Genomic DNA, 22,125 nt, shown 5'->3' on the forward strand with positions numbered 1-22,125 from the left:
ACACTATCTTTAGACATCCAAGGGTAATATTATGAAATATTTTATTACAATGGATGTCTCTATTAACGGAGTTTTTTCATGTAGCAATATACTTGGAACACTTGAATAATAAGAAATCTATCTCTTTCTTTCTACGTATTTTGTCTATTTTCTTATTTTATATTATTATTTTGAGTTTTATTTCTTTGGCCAAATACATAAAAAACCTCTTAAACTTGTCACCAATTTTCATTTAAGCACTTTAAGTAAGGCTTGTTCCTATTGACCACTTGAACACCCAAATAATGTGTCTATTAAATATAAATTCGATAATTTCAAACTAGCACTCACACTCTATTGAAGTGGCAGATAAAACCAATAAAAAAGTTACATGTCAGCAATAAATAAAAAAGAGAAACAAATGTTTTTAATAAAAAAAATCTGATCAGAAAATAAGAAAGAAACAAATAGAGGCGGTGGCCGACCATTCATGGATTATCTTCTGGAAGAGTCAAAAAATTAAAGTTTAGATATTTCTTGAAATGGATTTAAACATCCTTGCAACTCAGCAAGCGTTATTGGATGTCTTCAATGTTGAGGAAAGTGGCATGAATTTCTTAGTACAGTCACAGGACCTGAAGAGGCAAAGGGAAAATGACTATGTGAGGAAATGTCATTCTTCCTTGGCCAATCCAAAATCCTGATTAAGGTGTAATCTTAACTTGTTGATTATTGGTATAAGAAAGGAGTTTTTCTATTTTTCTCCATGTTGGGTTGATAGGTTAAGGTAGGTCTTTAGGTTGGAGCAGGGGCGGATCTAGCGTGTAGTATACGGGTTCCCGGGAACTCAGTAACTTTTGCGTAGACCCTGTATTTTTGTTAAAAAATTTATTAAATTTCTATAAATATCTATTTGTGAACCCAGTTATTATTGTTTATTAATTTGAAATTGCGACAGGAACCCATAAACTTAAAATCCTGGATCCACCTCTGGGTTGGAGGAGGCGAGGTGGTGTGGTGGAGTAGCTGAAACTGAGAAAAAGAAGACGATAGTTATGGTGGTTGTTGGCCAGATCTAGGAATGAGAGAAGGTGGTGGTGAAGATGGTCTGGCAAGTAGAAGAAAATAGGTTGAAAATAAGTTGCAAAAGAAGTCGTCCTTGGATTTTGATAAAAACTATGAATATTCCGGTGAAAAATATACAATGTGTTATAAATATATTATATTATGGATGTTCATTTAGTACTTCGTTGTAAATAAGCTTCCTGAAGAAGCTTATCCATATGGGACTCCACAGTAAATATGTTTATCTATTTAGTACTATATTGGAAATAAGCTTCCTGAAGAAGCTTATCACTTCGGTACCCGGTTATGGATAAACATTACCCCCAGTAGAAGTTTATCCATACCGGGTATAATAAGCTTATCTTTTCAGTACCCAGTTATGGATAAACATTACCTTCGGTAGAAGATTATCCATACCGGGTATAATAAGTTTATCACTTCAGTACCCAGTTATGGATAAACATTACCCCCGGTAGAAGATTATCCATACCGGGTATAATAAGCTTATCTTTTCAGTACCCGGTTATGGATAAACATTACCCCCGGTAGAAGATTATCCATACCGGATATAATAAGCTTATCTATTCAGTACTCCGTTATGGATAAATATTACTCTCAATAGAAGATTATCCATATCTGGTACAGCAGCTTGTAGTAGCAGCTTACACAATAGTTTATAGTAGCTTACACTGCAGCTTGTAGTAGCAGCTTACACAGCAGCTTCCTTTCTTCTATAAATAGAAGAGATTTCAGTTCATTATGTACATCAATTTGAATTCGAATAATATATCAGTTTCTCTCTATACTTGTCTTTACTTTACAGTCTTTATTTTATAACACGTTATCAACACGAGATTTTGCCATCTCGAGCAAATATTTTGAAAGTATCTGAGGTAAGAACTTTCTTTTCCTAAATAATGTCAAATCTTTCTAAACTTGAATTTGTTGCCCTAGATATATCGGGCAAAAGCTACATGTCTTGGGTGCTTGATGCTGAAATTCATCTTGATGCGATGGGTCTGGCAGACACCATCAAAGACAAAAATCAGGCATCAAACCAAGACCGTGCCAAAGCAATGATATTCCTACGCCATCACCTTGATGAGGGCCTGAAAATGGAATATCTTACTGTTAAAGATCCAGTCATACTGTGGAATAATTTGAAAGATAGATATGACCACCTGAAGATGGTCGTTCTTCCACAGGCACGATATGATTGGACTCATCTAAGGCTACAAGATTTTAAATCTATCAGTGAGTATAATTCTGCTATGTTCAGAATTATTTCCCAATTGAAGTTATGTGGTGATAATATTACTGATCATGATATGTTGGAGAAAACTTTCACCACTTTTCATGCCTCGAATATGCTCCTGCAGCAGCAATATCGAGAGATGGGATTTAAAAAGTATTCTGAACTTATCTCACATCTTCTTATAGCCGAGCAACATAATGGGCTATTAATGAAAAATCATGAAAGCCGACCTACTGGTTCTTGTCCATTCCCTGAAGTGAATGAGACGAACTTCCACCAGGCTAAACGTGGAAAAGGTCGTGGCCCCAGTCGTGGTCATGGTCGTGGTCGGGAAAGAAACTCTAATCATGGTAATAATAATGCACCAAAGAACACTCCTCACCACCAGCAGTGGAAAAGGAAGGAACAAAAGCATGAAGCGGTGCAAGCACCAAATGCAGAAAATGCATGCTATAGATGTGGAGAAAAAGGGCACTGGTCACGTACCTGTCGTACGCCAAAGCACCTGGTTGAGCTTTATCAAGCCTCCCTAAAGAAGACAGAGAAAAATGCTGAAGCAAATTTTATTTTTGAAGATAATTTAGACTTCATGCATTTGGATGTAACTGATTACCTTGCACTCCTAGAAGGAGAAACAAGTCATGTAATCGGTGGTGAATCTGTAGAAATGTAAATATTTTAATTTTTGTTATTTGTAATGGATAGTATGGTTATGTAATTGTTGTACATAAAGAAAAATTATGATTTGATAATGATGTTTACTATAATATATCTTGTTTATGTCATTTTGAAGAATATGGATAACATTATTAGATCAACTTAAACTCTAGCAGAGTTTGCAAGAAATATACAACCACAAGAAGTGGTTATATTTCGTATATCTCATTGTAATTATATTTTGTTAACTACCAGAAGTGGTATATGCCTATGATCACCAGAAGTGATAATTTAGGCTTTCTATGGTTACAATTGAAGATAAGCTACATAAATATTCTCTATATTAAATGCACGCCTCGATTTGCTCCTGAAGTAGTAAATATTTTAAAAGAGGTTGAGGCATCACAATTTGATGTGATTAATGCGCATTCAGATAATTATGTTCGATTTCCTGAAGGATGAGAACTTTTGATAATATTAATCCATTCCCTGAAGTGAATGTGACAATACTAATAAGTCGGGTAAATATGAACGCGCTCTTGATGTGAATACATTACAATTCACCTCCAGAAGAGTTAATATAATTGAGAGAATATATACTCAATATTTCGTATTTTAAATTTGCTCCTGAAGAAGTAACACAGTTGAAATTGCCTCCTGAAGTGGAAAAATATTATGAAGAAGAGTTTTCGTGTGCTTAAACAATTGTTTTACATTGTTTATTTGATTGTGATTTTCTCTCATGACACCAGCAGTGTCTGAGCAATATTTGATAGTACAAAATGTATCAATAACTCCTGAAGAGCTAAATGTTTGCCTAAAGAATACATGACACCAGTAGTGCCAGATAAATATTAGATTGTGGATAATAAATTAAGGCTCTCGAAGAGCTTATATACAAATATGTCATTCATATTATATGATTATGGTCAAAACATATGTTGTAGTAAACCTGAAGTTTACTAATACAAATGGCTATCATATTGAGACTACAAATGATTGGAAGATTGATAATCTTCATGTTTCCACAATCATAGGGGGTAAAATAATATGTATGTGAGAAGTTACCCGCCTTATTCTTTAATTTGTACTATATCATGTATCACAGTAAACCAGAAGTTTACTAAAGCAAAAGTTTATGCCATAGTAAACCAGAAGTTTACTAAGAGATAGCACATGACATGATAAACTTGAAGTTTTCATTTGCCATTTTTAAATGAGCTATTTGAGAATTCAGATAAGCATATACTAAAGAACTAGAAGATTCTTCAGGAATTCTCATGTGTTGCTTGTTCTCATAATGAATTGATTATACCAGCTAAAGTTGGGACTAAGACCCCTGATTCTGAAATATATAAAAGGTGAATATGGGCCCGTTCACCTATCATGTGAACCACTTATAGGTGCATATATGAGATGGTTACATGTGTAATTATTGTCAACCTGCAGTTTGACATTTGGAATTGCTTTTCTCGATTAAGAGCATAATTTTCAGATTATGAAATCAAGACAGTTCATCTTGATAATGCTGGTTTATATCCAAGCTGGTTTAGCATTGAATACCTCTTATTAATGGCTAAACCATTGCTTATGAGAACAAAGCTTCATGTGTTGGTCTAAGATTTTCTAAATTGCATATAGCAGCACTTGTATGCATCAGATCAACAATATATGATAAGTCCTCCCTTCACAATTGGTTTAGGATCAGAAACCAAATATTTTTACTATCTTTTGTTGCGTGGTATATGATTAATTTCTCTACCATAATACACAAAGATATGTTTCCCAAAGATGATTGGGGATATATGTTAGTTTTTCTAACATTTGGGGGATGGAATAAACAGTTGAAAAATATGCTATATGAATCGAATTATCATGATCCTCACTTAGAAGATAATTCAAGTCGAATGCCAGAAGCATTTGCTGATCCAAAATTAAATATCATATTTCAGCTGCAAATGCTCCTATTAAAATTAAAGTCCCTGAAGGATAGAGTTTACTGTACGCATGAAGCGTGGTAGACCAATCGGTTCCAAAGGTAACAATCCTTGAAAAATAGTAGGAGCTAATGATCAAAATGATCATAATGAGGAGGAAATATGCTCTAGAAGAGCCCACGACATAACATTTCATGAAACTCCCGAAAAAGTTCAGGTACCTGAAAATAAAGAAAGTGATGAGATCTCCACAAGTTATGTCGCTTCGGAACTGACACAAAATGATCGTCGACGATACATTTAATACAATATAGTGCACAATATTGTAAACGATTGTGAGGATCGGACTAGCAGTCCAGACACTTGAAGATGTCGTACCATTTAGATACAAGTCTTAACCTATATGACTTATTTGGCTAAATCTATATGAAGATCCTTGAAGGATTGAAAATGCCCGAAGCATATAATTCAAAGTCTTGAGAAATGTACTCGATCAAATTATAAAGATCTTTGTACGGTTTAAAGCAATCTGGGCGCATGTGGTATAATCGCCTTAGTGAATATTTGCTGAAAGAAGGTTACATAAATGATGTTATTTGTCCATGTATTTTTATAAAGAAAATGGCATCAGAATTTGTTATACTTGCTGTTTATGTTGATGACATAAATCTTGTTGGAACTCCAGAAGAGCTCCAAAAGGCAATTGAATATCTTAAGAAAGAATTTGAGATGAAAGATCTTGGAAAGACAAAACTTTGTCTTGGTCTGCAAATTGAACATTTAGCAGACGAGATCTTTATCCATCAATCTGCCTATACAGAAAGGGTGCACTTATTTATCTTGCTAATGCTAACAAAAGTGGTGCAGATCGTATTGGTAATGCAGATGCAGGTTATTTATCCGATACCCATAAAGCTCGATTTCAAACCGGCAAGCAGGGAGTGCATATGATTGAGATCAGTGATTCATTCGAGAAACATGTGGGTTGGAATGTGATAAAAGACCCACAATATTATACGGAGACAATGTTTCATGCATAGCACTATTAAAGGGAGGATTTATAAAAGGAGATAGAACGAAGAACATTTCACCAGAATTATTCTACATACATGATCTTCAGGAAAATTGTGACATTGATGTGCATCAAATTAGTTCAAGTGACAATCCAGCAGATTGTCTTTACCAACATCAATTTTTGAGAATATGGTGTACAAGATTGGAATGCGGAGATTCAAATATTTGAAATAAGGTTTTCTTCAGGGGAGTAAAATGCGCGTTGTACTCTTTTTCCCTTACTAAGGTTTTTCCCACAGGGTTTTCCTTATAAGGTTTTTAATGAGGCAACCGGCAATGCGCATTACTAAATATGTGTACTCTTTTTTCTTCACTAGGATTTTTTCCCACGTGGTTTTTCCTAGTAAGGTTTTAATGAGGCACATTATCTTTTAATGAACATCCAAGGGGGAGTGTTATAAATATATTATATTATGGATGTTCATTTAGTACTCCGTTGTAAATAAGCTTCCTGAAGAAGCTTATCCATATGGGACTCCACCGTAAATATGTTTATCTATTTAGTACTATATTGGAAATAAGCTTCCTGAAGAAGCTTATCACTTCGGTACCCGGTTATGGATAAACATTACCCCCAGTAGAAGTTTATCCATACCGGGTATAATAAGCTTATCTTTTCAGTACCCAGTTATGGATAAACATTACCCCCGGTAGAAGATTATCCATACCGGGTATAATAAGCTTATCACTTCAGTACCCAGTTATGGATAAACATTACCCCCGGTAGAAGATTATCCATACCGGGTATAATAAACTTATCTTTTCAGTACCCGGTTATGGATAAATATTACCCCCGGTAGAAGATTATCCATACCGGATATAATAAGCTTATCCATTCAGTACTCCGTTATAGATAAATATTGCTCTCAGTAGAAGATTATCCATATTTGGTACAGCAGCAGCTTACACAGCAGCTTGTAGTAGCAGCTTACACAGCAACTTGTAGTAGCAACTTACACAACAGCTTATAGTAGCTTACACTGCAACTTGTAGTAGCAGCTTACACAACAGCTTACAAAGCAGCTTCCTTTCTTCTATAAATAGAAGAGATTTCAGTTCATTCTGTACATCAGTTAAATTCGAATAATATATCAGTTTCTCTCTATACTTGTCTTTACTTTACAGTCTTTATTTTATAACACAATGTTGGCTTTTTACGTGCTGATAAGATGTGGCATACACGGACATTTACATGTCAGCATAATGTGCTCAATAACACATTTTGGAGGGAGTTCAAATGTTCAATAGTAATAAATCTCAGTTGAGGTGTCTAAGTGAAAATTGGTTAAGGTGTCTAATAGCCCATTTGGCCGAGCTCTGAGGCAAAAACGCTTTTTTTTGGGTTAAAAGTTTTTTTTTTCTAAAATTAAGGTGTTTGGCCAAACTTTTGAAAGAAAACAAAAGTACTTTTGAAAGAAAACAAAAGTACTTTTGAGGAGAAGCAGAAAAAGTAGTTTCTCTCCAAAAACACTTTTATGAAAAACACTTTTGAGAAAAATAAATTTAGAAGCAGTTTTTTAAAGCTTTGCCAAACACTAATTGCTGTTCAGAAGTGCTTTTCAAATTAATTAGCCAAACACAAATTGCTTCTCACCAAAAAATACTTATCACAATAAGCTGAATTTTACAGTTTGGCCAAACGGGCTATAAGTGAAAACCGGTGACAAGTTTAAGTTTCTGTCTATGTATTTGGCCTATTTCTTTGATTCACCTGCAACCATGACATGGACCACTTTTCCCAAATTAAGCTTTAGGTTTGATCACGTGAGCAGCACGTGGGAGAAAGGTATACAAAAACCAGTATAAATTCCCAGCGCCAAAACCCTAGCACTCTCTAAACCCCCAATCCCACATCCCACATACAGAGAAACAGAGAGCAGATTTCTCTCTTCAAATGGGAAAAGTGAAAGGAAAGCATCGTTTGGACAAGTACTACCATTTAGCCAGAGATCACGGTTACCGTTCAAGAGCAGCATGGAAATTAGTCCAACTCGATTCCAAATTTTCTTTTCTCCGTTCATCTTCCGCAGTTCTCGATCTTTGTGCAGCACCAGGTGGTTGGATGCAAGTCGCTTTAAAGAATGTACCCGTTGGCAGTCTTGTTCTTGGCGTTGATTTAGTCCCAATTAAACCACTTCGTGGTGGTATATGTATTCAAGAGGATATTACGACCCCTAAATGTCGTGCGACTATTAAAAGAATAATGGCTGAAAATGGGCGTAGAGCTTTTGATTTGGTACTTCATGATGGGTCTCCTAATGTTGGTGGTGCTTGGGCTAAAGAAGCTACTAGTCAGAATTCTTTGGTTATTGATTCTGTTAAGCTTGCTACTGAATTGTTGGCTCCTAAAGGCACTTTTATTACTAAGGTGTGAATCTTTTTGCTTGTTATGTATCCAAATGTTGGCTTCATGATGTTTTTATGAATATTTTGTTTCACCTATGTTAAAAATCTTCACGAGAAATAGCCTAATGGAACGGACCCTTTAGCTCTGACTATGAACTTGGGGATTTTGCCATATGAGAAAAAAGCCCGAATCTTTGTTGATGAGTTTCTTAATTAGTTTATGAATATCTGTTGTTGTTGCTATGTAAATGCTTACTGGTCTTTTTTCCATTGTTATTTGTGTCGATATAACTCTTTTAGAGTAGTACTATAAAGCTCTTTTATTACTAAGGTTCTCCCCAATTTTTTTTTAATCTTTTTGCTTGTTATGTAAATGATGTTATTATGAATATTGATGAAGAATAGCCTAATGGAACGGACCATTTAGCTCCAACTATGAGTTTGGGGGGTTTTGCCATATGGAACAAAAGCCCTAATCTTTGCTGATGAGTTTCTTAATTAGTTTATGAATATCTGTTGTTTTATGAAAACTTGTTACTGTTCTTTTTCCATTGTTATTTGTGTCTATGTAACTCTTTTGGAGTAATACTAGAAAGCTCTAATAGTATATGACTTGTCATTTTTGAGATAGGATAAGCCTTGATTGTTGGAATTTTAACTATCTTTAGCCCAGCCAATTTGGCTGGCACAAGTAGAAAAAACTTGGAAATTCATTGTCAATGTTGGTAATTAATCTTTAATTTTCTCTCATATGGTAAACCCTGCCTGGCGCTTTTGCTTTTACTGCCTCCTAAACTCATGGTTGGAGCGGAGGGTCCTCTAGATCACGCTTTCCTGCCCTTGTAAAGAGTACTGCAAATTATATGTCTTGCAAGTGAATAATCTTTCGTTAGTTTTATGTTACCATTCTTAACTAAAAAAGAAATTATTTCCTTAGTTTTGATATAACCCCCCCCCCCTCTACATAATAAAAATAAGTGGAATGCATTTGTGTCAGCGCTTGTGCATTCCGAGGTATTTTTGAGCATCATCTCCTGTAGAAATGATGATCTTGCTAGGACTGTTCAAATTCCAATTTAATGCTCATGTCGCCTCTTTTATCCAAGAAACTTGGCAGATCTTGGTTTTATGCCCAAGGTAGCCTTTCTGTAGATTCCCTCAGGTCTAATCGAGCTAGAGATATGCTCTATCATAAAATCAGGAAGAATTCCGTTATTGTTAGTGAGGGTTGTGGAGCCCCCAATCTTCTTAAATTTTGTTGATCAATATCATATGTTCTTTCAGTGACCTTTTTCTTGATGTGTAGTTTCTTCATTGTTTTTGTCAATGAACATGCTTTGATTGGTCGAGTGCAGCTCTGATGGCCAACAATGTATTTGGCTGTATTCTGCGGGTTCTCTTACTTTTACTTTCTTCCATTGTTGATTACGTCTTTGCCAGAGTTCTCTGCATCTTTGGTTAACACTACTCTTGGTATGTGCATGTGCCTTTTATTTTCTCCTTGAGGATATTTAGGTGCATTTCCGTTATCCAGAGAATATCAGATCATTGGCATTTTTAGGTTCATCTTTTTCTGTTCATGTGCATGTGTTCTTTTTTCCCCGTTTCCTTGGTGGGGGGCGATAATCATGTAATATTGAGTATTTGCAAATCTCGAGCATGCACTTGTGATTTTGTTCATCATTCTATCGATTCTGATGTAGGTAGAAAGTGACATGCCAGCATGTGCTGCCACCCAATTTGAATATTGAGATCTTGTTATGAAACTGCTTCTTTTCATGCTCATACAAGCGGAGTTGTCACGTAGTCTGATAAAATCTCCTCTTTTAGATTTTCAGATCTCAAGATTATAACGCAGTTCTTTACTGTCTAAGACAGGTAATTTTCCACTTCTATACCCAGTTTCTTTTTTCAAGTAGACAAAGATCAAATGATCCCTCACTTTTGAATTTTATCGACAGCTTTTTGAGAAGGTTGAGGTGGACAAACCTCTGGCAAGTCGTTCAGCATCTGCAGAAATTTATATTATAGGTTTAAAATATAAAGCTCCTGCGAAGATTGATCCACGACTTCTTGATGTAAAGCACCTCTTTCAAGGAGGTCAAGACCCCCCCAAGGTACAGGAAAAGCTTTTGATTATGGTCCTCTGTCATGCTCTCTTCCCCCTTCATCCCCTTTTTCTCTCATTTGCATGCTAGTGCACACACTCTCCTTTCCCATTTCATATAGACGCTCCTATAATCCAATTGATCTTCTTGTGTGTGCCTGATCAGGTGATTGACGTACTCAGGGGGTCGAAGCAGAAGAGACATCGTGATGGGTATATCCTATTTTGCAGTGTATTTATGCATTTGAATTGTTGTGTCTAGTCCATGAGAAAGAACAGGACATTCCATTGACTATAATCAAACTACAAAACTTGGTATTTGTGCATAGGTTATTGGGTCACTGAACTTCGGAAAATGAACCAATCTGCTTTAAATTTTTCCAGAATCTGGCCTTCTAGAAATGATGAAGTGAAACGGATGACCTGTTCATCTTTTTTGATAAACAAACAATTCACTAGATGACCAGATGTAGTTTCCTAGGGGAATGCTTGACCTGCTTCTCGTACAAGCTTGTATTATGAGGAGAAGCTGAAACCGGGTTCGTTTCCAGCAATAAGTGTGCATTGATCACAGCTTTATGTGTCAAATTGTGATAATAGGTGCCACTCATTTGAACAGATGCGGTGACCTGTATATTTATATACACATATAAGCTAGAAACAGATTCTGAAAAATAAGTTGCTTTTTCCTTTTTCTTTTCGGTTTCCTCACATGGGTATTTGAATTCTTTTGAGATTTTTGTGGAGCAAGTTTTAGCAAAGCGAAAAGCAAACATCTGACTATAGGCTGTGATTCGAGGTGGGAGAGAGAGAGAGAGAGAGGTTTTGGCTTTTGCCATTGAAGGCTTTTTGGTTCTGGGAGTCCTCAGCATCTCAGTAGTGCTGCTGCCTTTGGATTCCCGAAAACCTTCAATTTATGAACAGACTGCTTCTTCGTTCTTCCTAATGCTTGACCTACTGCACTTCCTTAATCTGTCTCCCAGGACAGTGGATTATGACTGATTCTATGTTTCTCGATGTGATGCTGAAGATTTCACTCCCTGCCTCTTTCCTTGCATGTAGTAAGGGGTCGTTTGGTATGATGGATAAGTTACTAATCCTGGGATAAGTTATCCCAGGATTAAAAAATAATACCGGGATAACTTATACCTGCCACAAGGTGAAATAGTAATCCCAGGATAAAGCAGTAAAATTGACAATCCCCAGGATTAATACAACATACAAAACGGTCAATAAGAAATAATACCAGGATAACTAATTTCAGTATAACTTATCCCAGCATAACTTGTCTTCAAATTCATAGGTTGCTTGGTTTGCCCCACTAAAAATTTCCACCCTCAACTTCTACTAATCTGTTTGAAACCTATAATTGTTGGGGCACATGTGAAACTGTCTGGGCCTTATCTTTTATTATGCACTTTATTAGTAGATGGTGTCGTTTCAATGCTGCTCATTTGAAATTTGAATTTCTAATGATTGAAGCTGTCTTTGATTCAGCTTAGTGGGTTTGTCATTCTTAGAGCTAAATCTGTGCGGTGAACATTTGATATAATTGATTTCTTCATTCTATTTTCAGACGTTTGAGTTTAGCCTAATATCTTTATATGACTTGTGTATAAAATGAACCTTGCAGGTATGAAGATGGAGCCACAATTTTAAGGAAAGTTTGCTCAGTTGCAGATTTTGTTTGGTCTGATAACCCTGTTCATATCCTTGGTTCATTTACTTCAATGAGCTTTGATGATCCCGCTTGTTTGCCCATTAGAGATCATGCTCTTACAACAGAGGAGGTATATTTCATGTGACCTATTGTAGCCTGTTGCTAGATGGCATAGTTGTTTGCTATCATCAGCCTTACCCTTGTATGTTTGTGCCAGGTTAAAGCTCTATGTGATGATTTGTGTCTTCTTGCAAAGCAAGACTTCAAGCATCTCTTAAAGTATGAAACAGAAACCTTCTGAGAACCTATTTGTTTACAGATGCTCAAAGTTCTTGAGTAAATTTAATTACATTATCCTTTGTTCTTATTCTTGTGCCTTATACTTTTCTTATAATGTATTGAACCCAAACCTTGCTTTGCTAAGGTGGCGTATGCAGATAAGAAAAGCTTTATCTCCTGAAAAGATTAAGACCCCAATAGCTGTTGTTGAAAGTGAGAACAAAGAAGACGAAGACGAAGATGAAGATGAACGAGTTCTTAATGAAATAGAGGAGAGAACCAATATCGTGGAGAGAAGGCAGAAAAAAGAGAAGAAACTTCAAGCAAAAAGACGAGCCAAGGTTTATGCATATGCTCCACCAAGTCTATTTCAATTTCTATTTTGGTTTGCCGTTGTTTACACAAATTTAAGAATGTATGCCATAAGGCAGCATGTGGGAGTGATTATTCTGTTGAGCTTTGAAGAATTAATAGAGCGAAGAAGTGACCCGAATCGTGAAATTCCGTGCTTTTCCCTTATAAAAGCAAGTGGCTTCCATGCCTTTCCTTTGTTTGAAAAAGCTTATGGTGGCTCCTCCATCTTCTGAATGCACACATAAGCTGATTCTCTTCAGGGTATTTTAGCTATTAGTCGAACTAGAGCCAGGGAAAAGTTGCAGTTCAGAGCAGGTTTAATACTTATTTGATTGCCTGTCTATCAATTACTAGAATTTACACTGAGGCACTCTGGAAAAAGAGATCTTGGTACCAATTTTTATTTGGTTGAAAGTCTTGATAATTACTAGGCGTTTCTTTTTTGATAACCGAGAAATCCCCGAGACTAGCGGTGTACTGTTTGAAACTCGAACCCATGACATCCGCCTAATCCATACATCGCTTGTTGTGCTCTTATCACTAAACCAAAGCCCTGGAATAGTTTCTTGAATTGATATGTACCCACTACCAGCTTCTGTTTCTTATCTAAAGTCACATGGGAGCTATTTTGCTGATATTTATTTTCCTTTAATACTTCTGATGGCAGGAGAAAGCACGCAAGGCACTTGGGATTCAAGTAGATGCAACAGAGGATGGTTATGGTGATCAGGATTTGTTTTCTCTATCTTCCATCAAGGTATGTTCACACTTCAGTTTCCTTGTTCTGTCGTTTGTACTAGTGTACTGGATGCAGCCTTTACAGAGAAAATGGTTTTCCTGAAGGTTGATCCGGTTGAAGGCAGGTTTTCTTTTTTGGGTGCATCAAGTGGGATGCTATTTGAAAGCCAGATAATTTGAGGAGATATATAAAAGACACGAGGAGGATGTAGACCACATTTATGGAGTTGTGGACATTAATATATATTTTGCTTAATGTTCAGTGGGTTCTTCCTAAAACACTGATAGAAATGATGAAAAGTTGATAGACACAGTTTGGTGGCTATGCAAAAGTGGTTAAGGATGACTCCTTTTTTGTGTTTTTGGTTGAAATGGAGATGAAATAGATGAAATTTTGAAGGGATTGAGTGGTCAGTGATGCTAGTTGAGAGTTAATTTTAATCGCCACCAGTTTAATTCATTTTTACTGCTATTTTGGAGTCCGCTACAAATTTGTTAATAATATGATTCACGTACATTCGAAAAAACATTTCAGGGAAAGAAAGATCTCGTAGCTGTTGATAACAGTGAAAATGACAAAGGAACTACTGAGGTAAGCGACGAAAATGATGGAAGTGATGAGGAAGCCGAGGAGCATTCCTCCAGTGATCTGGACTCTGAAGACGAACGTAAAAGGTATTATGGCCAGCTTTCTGGACATCTGCTTCTAATATTGATTGTTGCTTGTACACTTCTGAAGCTGCATGTTATTTTCTCCATTTTCAGACATGATGAAAATATAGAGGCATTGTTTGATGAGGCTTACGAACGGTATTTGGGTAGAGTGGAAGGAAAATCAAAGCAGAGAAAGCGAACCAAACAAGCGTACTTGAAGGATGGTCCACTCATGCAGGTTGTACTTAGGTTTAAGTTGCACTATAAAATTCATATCTGCATATCCGCATATCCGCCTTTGTTCTTTTCCTCTTTCTTTTTGTTATGGGGCTGAGTTTCTCTTTTTCCTTCAATAAGTACCTGCTTAGAAATTCGATTGATGTCATACTTTTAGTACTTGTATGATGAAGCTCTGGATCTCAGATTTAGTGGGAGCTAACTTGTACATGCTTTTCCCGAGTTTGGTGTAGACCTGTTTTTCTGGATCAAACTTTTGTAAAAGATGCCAAATCTGGATTGCGTGTGCCCCAGGGAATACTAAAAAGAAGCTTAATTTCCTTCCTATATACTTGATAAATCATTAATTTTTACGATTCACATATAATTTTTTATATATTACAACAATTTATTAGTGGCACTTCAATTTCAAATATAAATCAACTGAGATTTGTAAATTTGCTAAATTAGAATTTACGAAATCTTAGTTAAGATCCAGTTTTTACCAAAAGAAAAGTCATTTCCACATTGATTAAACTAAATCTGGATTGACCGAAAACTAGATTACTAAGCAGGACTGAATCAATTTGGTCCTTATCCTAAACATTCCAAATAGAGCCTTACTGAATCATCTAAAAAAAATATTTGGCTTCTTCACATGCCTTCTACTAGATTCTCCAAAGTTTTATCTTCTTTTCTTTCTTTCTTTGCATTAATGATAGTGCTGCTCTTTCTTTTCCAGGATGGCAATGATGATAGCATGACTCATTCTGCTCCGGACTCTGACAGTGACAAGGAAGATAATGAAGTCAACCCTCTTGTTGTACCCCTCGAGGATGCACCACCGCCTCAGGAGGAGATTGTGAAAAAGTGGTTTACACAAGATGTTTTTGATGAAGAGGAAGAGCAAGATATCCTGGACAAGTATGATAGTGAAGATGAAATGCAAATAGATGGAGGGGCGGAGAAAGCCCTAAAATCTAAGGAGCTGACAAATGATAAACAGCAGGGAGAAACTAAGGATCTCACAAGGAAAACAAATGGCGGTTTACAAGTCTCAGCATCCAAGACAGAAGATGATTTTGAGATTGTTCCTGCTCCTGCTACTGATTCAAGTGACTCGTCATCCGATGAATCAGATGACGATATTGACACAAAAGCTGAAATATTAGCTACAGCGAAGAGGATGCTGAGGAAAAGGCCTAGGGAAGATATGATTGATGATGGTTACAACAGGTATATGTTTCATGATGAGGGGTTGCCAAAGTGGTTCCTTGATGAGGAAATGAGACATCGCCAGCCAGAGAAACCCGTGACAAAAGAGGAGATTGCTGCAATGAAAGCTCAATTTAAAGCAATTGATGCTCGGCCTGCAAAGAAGGTAGCAGAAGCCAAAGCTCGTAAGAAACGGGCAGCACATAGAAAGCTAGAGAAGGTTCGGAAGAAAGCTAACTCAATATCAGACCAAGCTGATATTAACGATCGTTCAAAGAGAAAAATGATTGAACAGCTATACAAAAAGGCGGTAACACCAAAAAAACCAGAAAGGGAATATGTGGTGGCAAAGAAGGGTGTTCAAGTTAAGGTTGGCAAGGGGAAAGTCCTTGTCGATCCACGAATGAAAAAAGATGCTAGAAAGCATGGAATGAACAAGAAGAAGCAGCAGGGCAAGGGAAAGAAGGGTAAACAAACAGGAAAAGGCTCAGGGAAGGCTTCGGCGGCAGCAGGCAAGAAGGGAAACCGGGGAAAATGAAATGAAGTAGGATTTTGAAGGAGCTTTGCCAAAGATAAGTTAAGCTCATGAATTTTGTTTACATTCTCGTGTATCTGGTTGCAATAAGAGCCAACCCATGTTAAAGCTAAAGATTTTCTGGTTTCTTATTGCTTTCTTTTATTAGATCCTTTTTTATTTATATACTTTTGAAGATACTTTATTGATTTCTTTGTTCTATCAACATAAGGGATTTACTTGTCTTGATGATTATTGTGAATGGTTAATACTTAACTTAATAATATTGATATACTGAAAAACCAAAAAGGGTGCATGTAATAGTTGGGAGAAAGAATATTAGTAATCCACATAATGTTTTAATGGTTTCGATTATTTGGTTATTAGTATTGAAAATATCAATTTTCAAGAAATGGCATTTGCAGTGTGCTTGGCATGACAGGAAAAAGTATTCTTGATAAGGTTATTATTCAAAGCTGTGTTCAGAATTATTGCTAAATTAAGGGTGTGTTTCGTACGAAGAATTTTTTTTTCGAAAGTCAACTTTAATTTAAAGATCTCCACATAAGATAATTTTCAGAAAATACATTTTATATTTTTGAAGGCCCAATAGTTCATGGGTACTAGAATTGGTATATTAACTTGGTGCATGGAATAAGAGTGGAGGTTTAGGTGCATTGTACATCAGTTTTTCAGTCTGTAACTACATTTCAAAGGGAGGAAGAACCATATTTTTACCTTGTACAATAATTGAAACTAAATTATCAATATTTCACCTGAGAAAGTAGTTTATCAATACACTACTCTGATTAGTAGGGGTCTAGCTAAAGGTACACAACTAGCCAAAAAGAAAAAAAATTAAGGGAGTCTTCAAGGCCTCGTAAGATGCATTTTTCAATTGGCAATTCAAAATCTATCCCATTTAACGTATACCCATATTTTTAAAATTCTTTAACCTATACCCTAATTTTGACAACTTCACCCTCATCTTCTTCCTCCCGACATATGCGCTCCCTTAACGGGTGTTTAACGGGTGGGTCGGGCCGGACTGGGTAGGGATTTTTTGTACCCGTACCGGTTATGGTCCGGGCCGATTATGGGTTGGGGCTTACCGAGTTTAACGAGTTCGGGTTCTTCCGGGTAAAAATTGAACCGTATGGGTTACGGGTTTAGGGGGCCGGGCCGGGTTTAGTGTATTTTTTAATTTTTTTTTGGTATTTTGTATAACTATTGTAAGTTATATTCATACAAAATAAAAATATAAAGAATACAAGGAAGATGAGAAAAAATTGCACTTATAAATTACAAGTGCTACATTTATTTTAAAATTACAAAATTGAAGTTTGCATTTAAAAAGTAAATTAACAAAAAAATAGTAAAACTAAATTTTCATGCATAATAAATTAATAATACTTCAAATTAATCTAACAAACTAAAACATTAAGCATAAATACATCTAATAATTTTAAAATAACACAAATTGTCTCAAATCAACTTAAATACGAATTTCTGGAGGACGCTCAAGACAATACTTTATATGCCTCCTTAAACTGCCTGTGCCAGACTTTGAACGAAGATTTAAGACTTGATCACAGTTCTTGCATTTTACTTTTTGAACTTCTTCATTTTCTTCTACCACCTCAAAGTGTTCCCAAACATATGAGCGCACTCTAGAAGTACGAGGCATGATTTAACTTGAATTGAGAATTGAGAATTGAGAATTAAGAGATGAGTGAAGAAATGAGGAAGAAGGGGGGTATTTATAGTTTTTCAAAGGGGGTTAATTTTTTTTTAAAAAAACCCAAAAATGGGCTAAAAATGCAATTAAGCCGTTGGGCAACGGCCATAATGTGAAATGGACCGTTGCCAACGGTCAGAATCTGAGCCCATATTTTTAAAAAAATTGTTACCTTTAAAGTGGTCTGGGCCGGTCCAGGCTGGGCCGGTTAACCGGATGAACAGTGTTGTTCGTTGACCGGGTTTGACGGTCCGGTTAACCGGTGGTCAAAATGTGAACGGACCAAACCACCCTACACCCTTAACCCAGCCTAACCCAGCCCCCATCTACCGGTCCGGGGCGGTTTCAGTTTTAACCGGTCTGGGCCGGTCCGGAACCGGGTTAACCCGACCCGTTTAACACCCTTACTCAAAACACATGGCCCTCATATTACGTGGAACATAAGTATTCTGAAGATGATTTCTCTTAGTACAGCAAATAGAAAACTCTGCCTTGGAAAATAACAGTATGAATGAAAACGACAAAATGTTGTTGAAGACACATAGCAGTGAGCCTTATTTACAGGCACATTATACGGTACAATGCTACATGTGGTCCACTTTATTGCTGGTAAAGGTTCATTTTGAATTGCACCAATTATGTCCTGAAGCTTCGAATTACAGTCCACTTTATGACTAATGTTTCCTCTTTACACATAGTATTAACAATAGATCAGGATTTGATCGTCATGGGATGATGAAGGCATCAAATTATAAACTTCAACTCCTAGAATGCTGAAGTTAAGCAAATGCAAAACAAACTTCAGCTCCTAAAATACGTAAATTCAGCAAATACAAAACAACTTCAGCTCCTAGAATGCTGAAGTTTAGCAATTACAAAACAAACTTCAGCTCCTAGAATGCTGAACTTCAATAATTATGAAACAAAAACTTCAACCAAAACATGTTGTAGTTTTATTGAATTGAAGTTTGCCATTGCACTATGAAATTGAAGTTTGCGTGATTGCCTTTGCAAGTTAGACCAAACTTCAGGCAAAAATATCTGAAGTTTTGCTTTGATAAGGCTACACTTCAGGCAAAAAATTCTGAAGTTCAAACTTCAGACATAAATTTTTGTTACTTCAGACTCGTACGGCTGAAGTTACCTGAAAAGTGGGTCCACTTGCAATTTTTTGTGCAAAGCGGATATAAGTTAAAAGGTGACCCAAAAACTGGGTATAGCTGCAAATCCCCCATTCAAAATTGATTATCATTTGAGGCTTGGGAGTGTCTATTTAGGGAAAAATTAGTACATAGTTGGGAGCAATACTTGAAATGGCAATCTAGAAAAAAACACCAATTTTTTGGTCGGCGGTTAGAGTTAGTCATAATGTAAATTGTAGTGGCAAAATAGTCACTCAATAATGCGAAAATACAAGTCTGGACAAAAATATCCTTATCTAGAACACGGAAGAATTCCATGAATGACTATCGGACATTGAATATTTATAAGTTTAAAATTTAGGAATTTTTCGTAAAGTTTGAATAACCTGAAGCAGTAGCTCTCAATTGTTGAAATATAATGTGAATTCAAAAATCATGAATTATTCCTGAATTTTTCTGGATTTTATACTAGTAAAGGTTAATCTATCCTAGATTTTGGATTTAAAGGTAAGAAATTGCTGAAGTATAATTTGAATTCAAAAACAATGAACCGTTCCTGGATTTTTTTGAATTTTGCACTAGTAAAGGTTCAAAACTTAGGAATCGTTCCTGGGTTCAAAAATTCTTTAATTCTTTGTATTTCAGCATATTTTACTAGGTTTTTACTTGTCAAAGCTTCGAACTCCAGTATCGATTGCTGGAATTGTATTCCGTATTTTAATTAGGGTAAAAATATCAATTTAACTGGACCAATGGCTACTTTGCCGTTATAATTTAAAATATGGTTAAACTCTAATAGCCAGCCCAAAAAGCAGCGAACTTAACTAATTTTTACGTCTATTCTAAACTATTTATGCTTATTTGTCACATTACTCTTCACACATACTATGTTGAAGTTTCATCGGTAAAAGCTTTAAACACTAACATATTGTGCTGAACGTTTATCCTATTTTAGGTCAGATATTTTTGTTCACATATTTTTTCCACATTAAAGAATGACTAAGGGTTGATTTCTTTTGAGTAATTTGATGACCCAAAAGGTCATCTTAAGATATAAAACTCAATTCTGCACTTTTAAGCTTTAAACACCTTATTTTATCCTTCTTCGATTTGCGCGCGTAGATCGGGCATATTTTCGAAAAGCTTTTATGTTAAAAGTTGATAAAAATAAGAATTTTTGCCTTCAAAAACTACATTTGAGTTGACTTTGGTCAACATTTTTGGTAAACGGATCCGGATTCATATTTTGACGATCCCGATGGGTCCGTATTGTGATTTGGGACTTGGGAATATGCCTAGAATTGAATTCAGAAGTCCCTAGCCTGAGATATCGAGCTTTGTCAAAATTTGAAAGTTAAAGGCTTAATGAATTTGAATTTTGAAATATTTGACCGAGGTTTGACTTTTTGGATATCGAGTCTGTATTTTGGTTCCGAAATCCAGTATAGGTCCAATACCATATTTATGACTTGTCTTTAAAATTTTGTGAGAAACGGAGTTGGTCTGACGTGATCCGGACGTCCGGTTGTGAAAATAGAAGTTTCAAAGTTTTCCTGAAAATTTTCATTTGATTTGGAATTTAATTCGTAGTTCTAGGTATTATTTTGGCGATTTGATCGCACGAGCAAGTTAGTATGATATTTTTAGACTTGTATGTACTTTTGGTTTAGAGCCTCGAGGGCTTGAGTGAGTTTAGTATAGGCCACAAAGTGAAAATTGGACTTAGAACTCAGCTGGTGTTCTAGATTTTTGTTGCAGGCCTCAGTCCTCGCATTTGCGAGGTCAATCATCGCATTTGCGACCAATGTCGGATTCGCATTTGCTAAGAGTAACTATGAAGGCCAGAGTTCGCCTTTGCGAAGAAACCTTCGCAATTGCGATGGGGACTGGGTGGGGGGGGAGAATCTTCGCATTTGCGATCATGGGGTCGCATTTGCGGTCAACTCAGTTCGTATTTGCGAACATTTCTTCGCATTTGCGAAGAAAGCAGAAATGTGGTAGTCTTCGCAAATGCGATGGATTTCTCGCATTTGCGGGCTTCGCAAATGCGATGAATTTCTCGCATTTGCGGACTTCGCAAATTCATAAATGCGACATCTACAACTGTGTAAATATGACTTAGAGAGGATTTTTGATTCATTCTTCAAATTTTCAAACTCAAGAACCCTAGAGGCAATTTTCCAAAGAAATTTTCTTCCCCAAATCATTGGTGAGTTATTCTAAACTAGTTTCTTTCAATTTTTCACTACTTTTCCTTAGATTTCAACCTAAAATCTAGATTTTTCATGGTGGGAATGGGGGGGGGGTTAGACAGAAATTAGGGACTGGTAAATTGGGGATTTAGACCTCAAATTGAGGTCAGATTCCAAAAAAAAATTACATAATCGGGTTTAGGGGTGAATGAGTAATCAGGTTTTGGTCCGAATTTCGGGTTTGGACCAAGCGTGCCCGTGTGTTAACTTTTGTTGACTTTTTTAATAATGACCTAAATTAAATTCTTTACAATCGTGGGTAGTTCCTAAGGCTTAATTTGAATCGTTTGATTGGTAAATTTCTAGATTCTATTGGTTTGGAGGCTTGTTTTAAAGGCAAAATAGTGGTTGAGCTTTGACTTCGGTCTTTGGAGCGAGGTAAGTAGCGTGGTTTACCTTGACTTGAGAGATTATGAATTATTTATCTATTTGCTACGTGTTTTGATATTGGGTGAAACGTATAGGTGAGGTGACGAATACCTATGCATTGTTGTCGGGTAAATCATGAGGGTGGAACTTGGTTTCTTGTAATTATTGCTTTCCTTTGACCATGTTATCCATGTTTAGACTAGTATAATCAAGTTGATCGTTCTTATCATGTTTACGGATCTTTTGGTGATAATTGAGTATTGATTTCAAAGTTGAGGTTGGTATCGTGGAATCAATTGTTGAAGTAAGACTTGTTCTTGTTATTTCTATCTCCCTGTTGTCTTTTGTTCATTGTTTTATGGCAAGGGAGAGCGTTAATGCATGGAGGGTGATGTCGTGCCATGTTATGAGAGAGTAAAGTATGAAGGGTAATGCTGTGCCATATTGTTAGTATTAATACATGAAGGGTGATGCCGTACCATGTTATGAGAGTTAATGCACGAAGGGTGATGCCGTACTATTTCTATTGATTATATGGTGAGGTTGAGAGTAAAAGTACGAAGGGTGATGCTGT

At 36.3% G+C, this 22,125-nt stretch overlaps 1 protein-coding gene across 1 annotated transcript; it reads left to right on the forward strand.

Moving 5' to 3' along the window:
* The first annotated feature begins 7,801 nt into the window (after positions 1–7,801).
* On the forward strand, positions 7,802–16,299 carry LOC104215772 (uncharacterized). The gene is made up of 11 exons (XM_009765667.2): positions 7,802–8,335; positions 10,144–10,191; positions 10,275–10,430; positions 10,587–10,633; positions 12,054–12,210; positions 12,298–12,359; positions 12,505–12,700; positions 13,381–13,470; positions 13,987–14,126; positions 14,217–14,343; positions 15,064–16,299. Exons 1-11 carry the CDS (start codon positions 7,862–7,864, stop codon positions 16,072–16,074), a joined length of 2,508 nt encoding a protein of 835 aa, XP_009763969.1. The 5' UTR covers positions 7,802–7,861; the 3' UTR covers positions 16,075–16,299.
* Positions 16,300–22,125: the final 5,826 nt, after the last annotated feature.

Source organism: Nicotiana sylvestris, chromosome 3, assembly GCF_000393655.2.
Source record: "Nicotiana sylvestris chromosome 3, ASM39365v2, whole genome shotgun sequence".
Taxonomy (NCBI): Eukaryota; Viridiplantae; Streptophyta; class Magnoliopsida; order Solanales; family Solanaceae; genus Nicotiana; species Nicotiana sylvestris.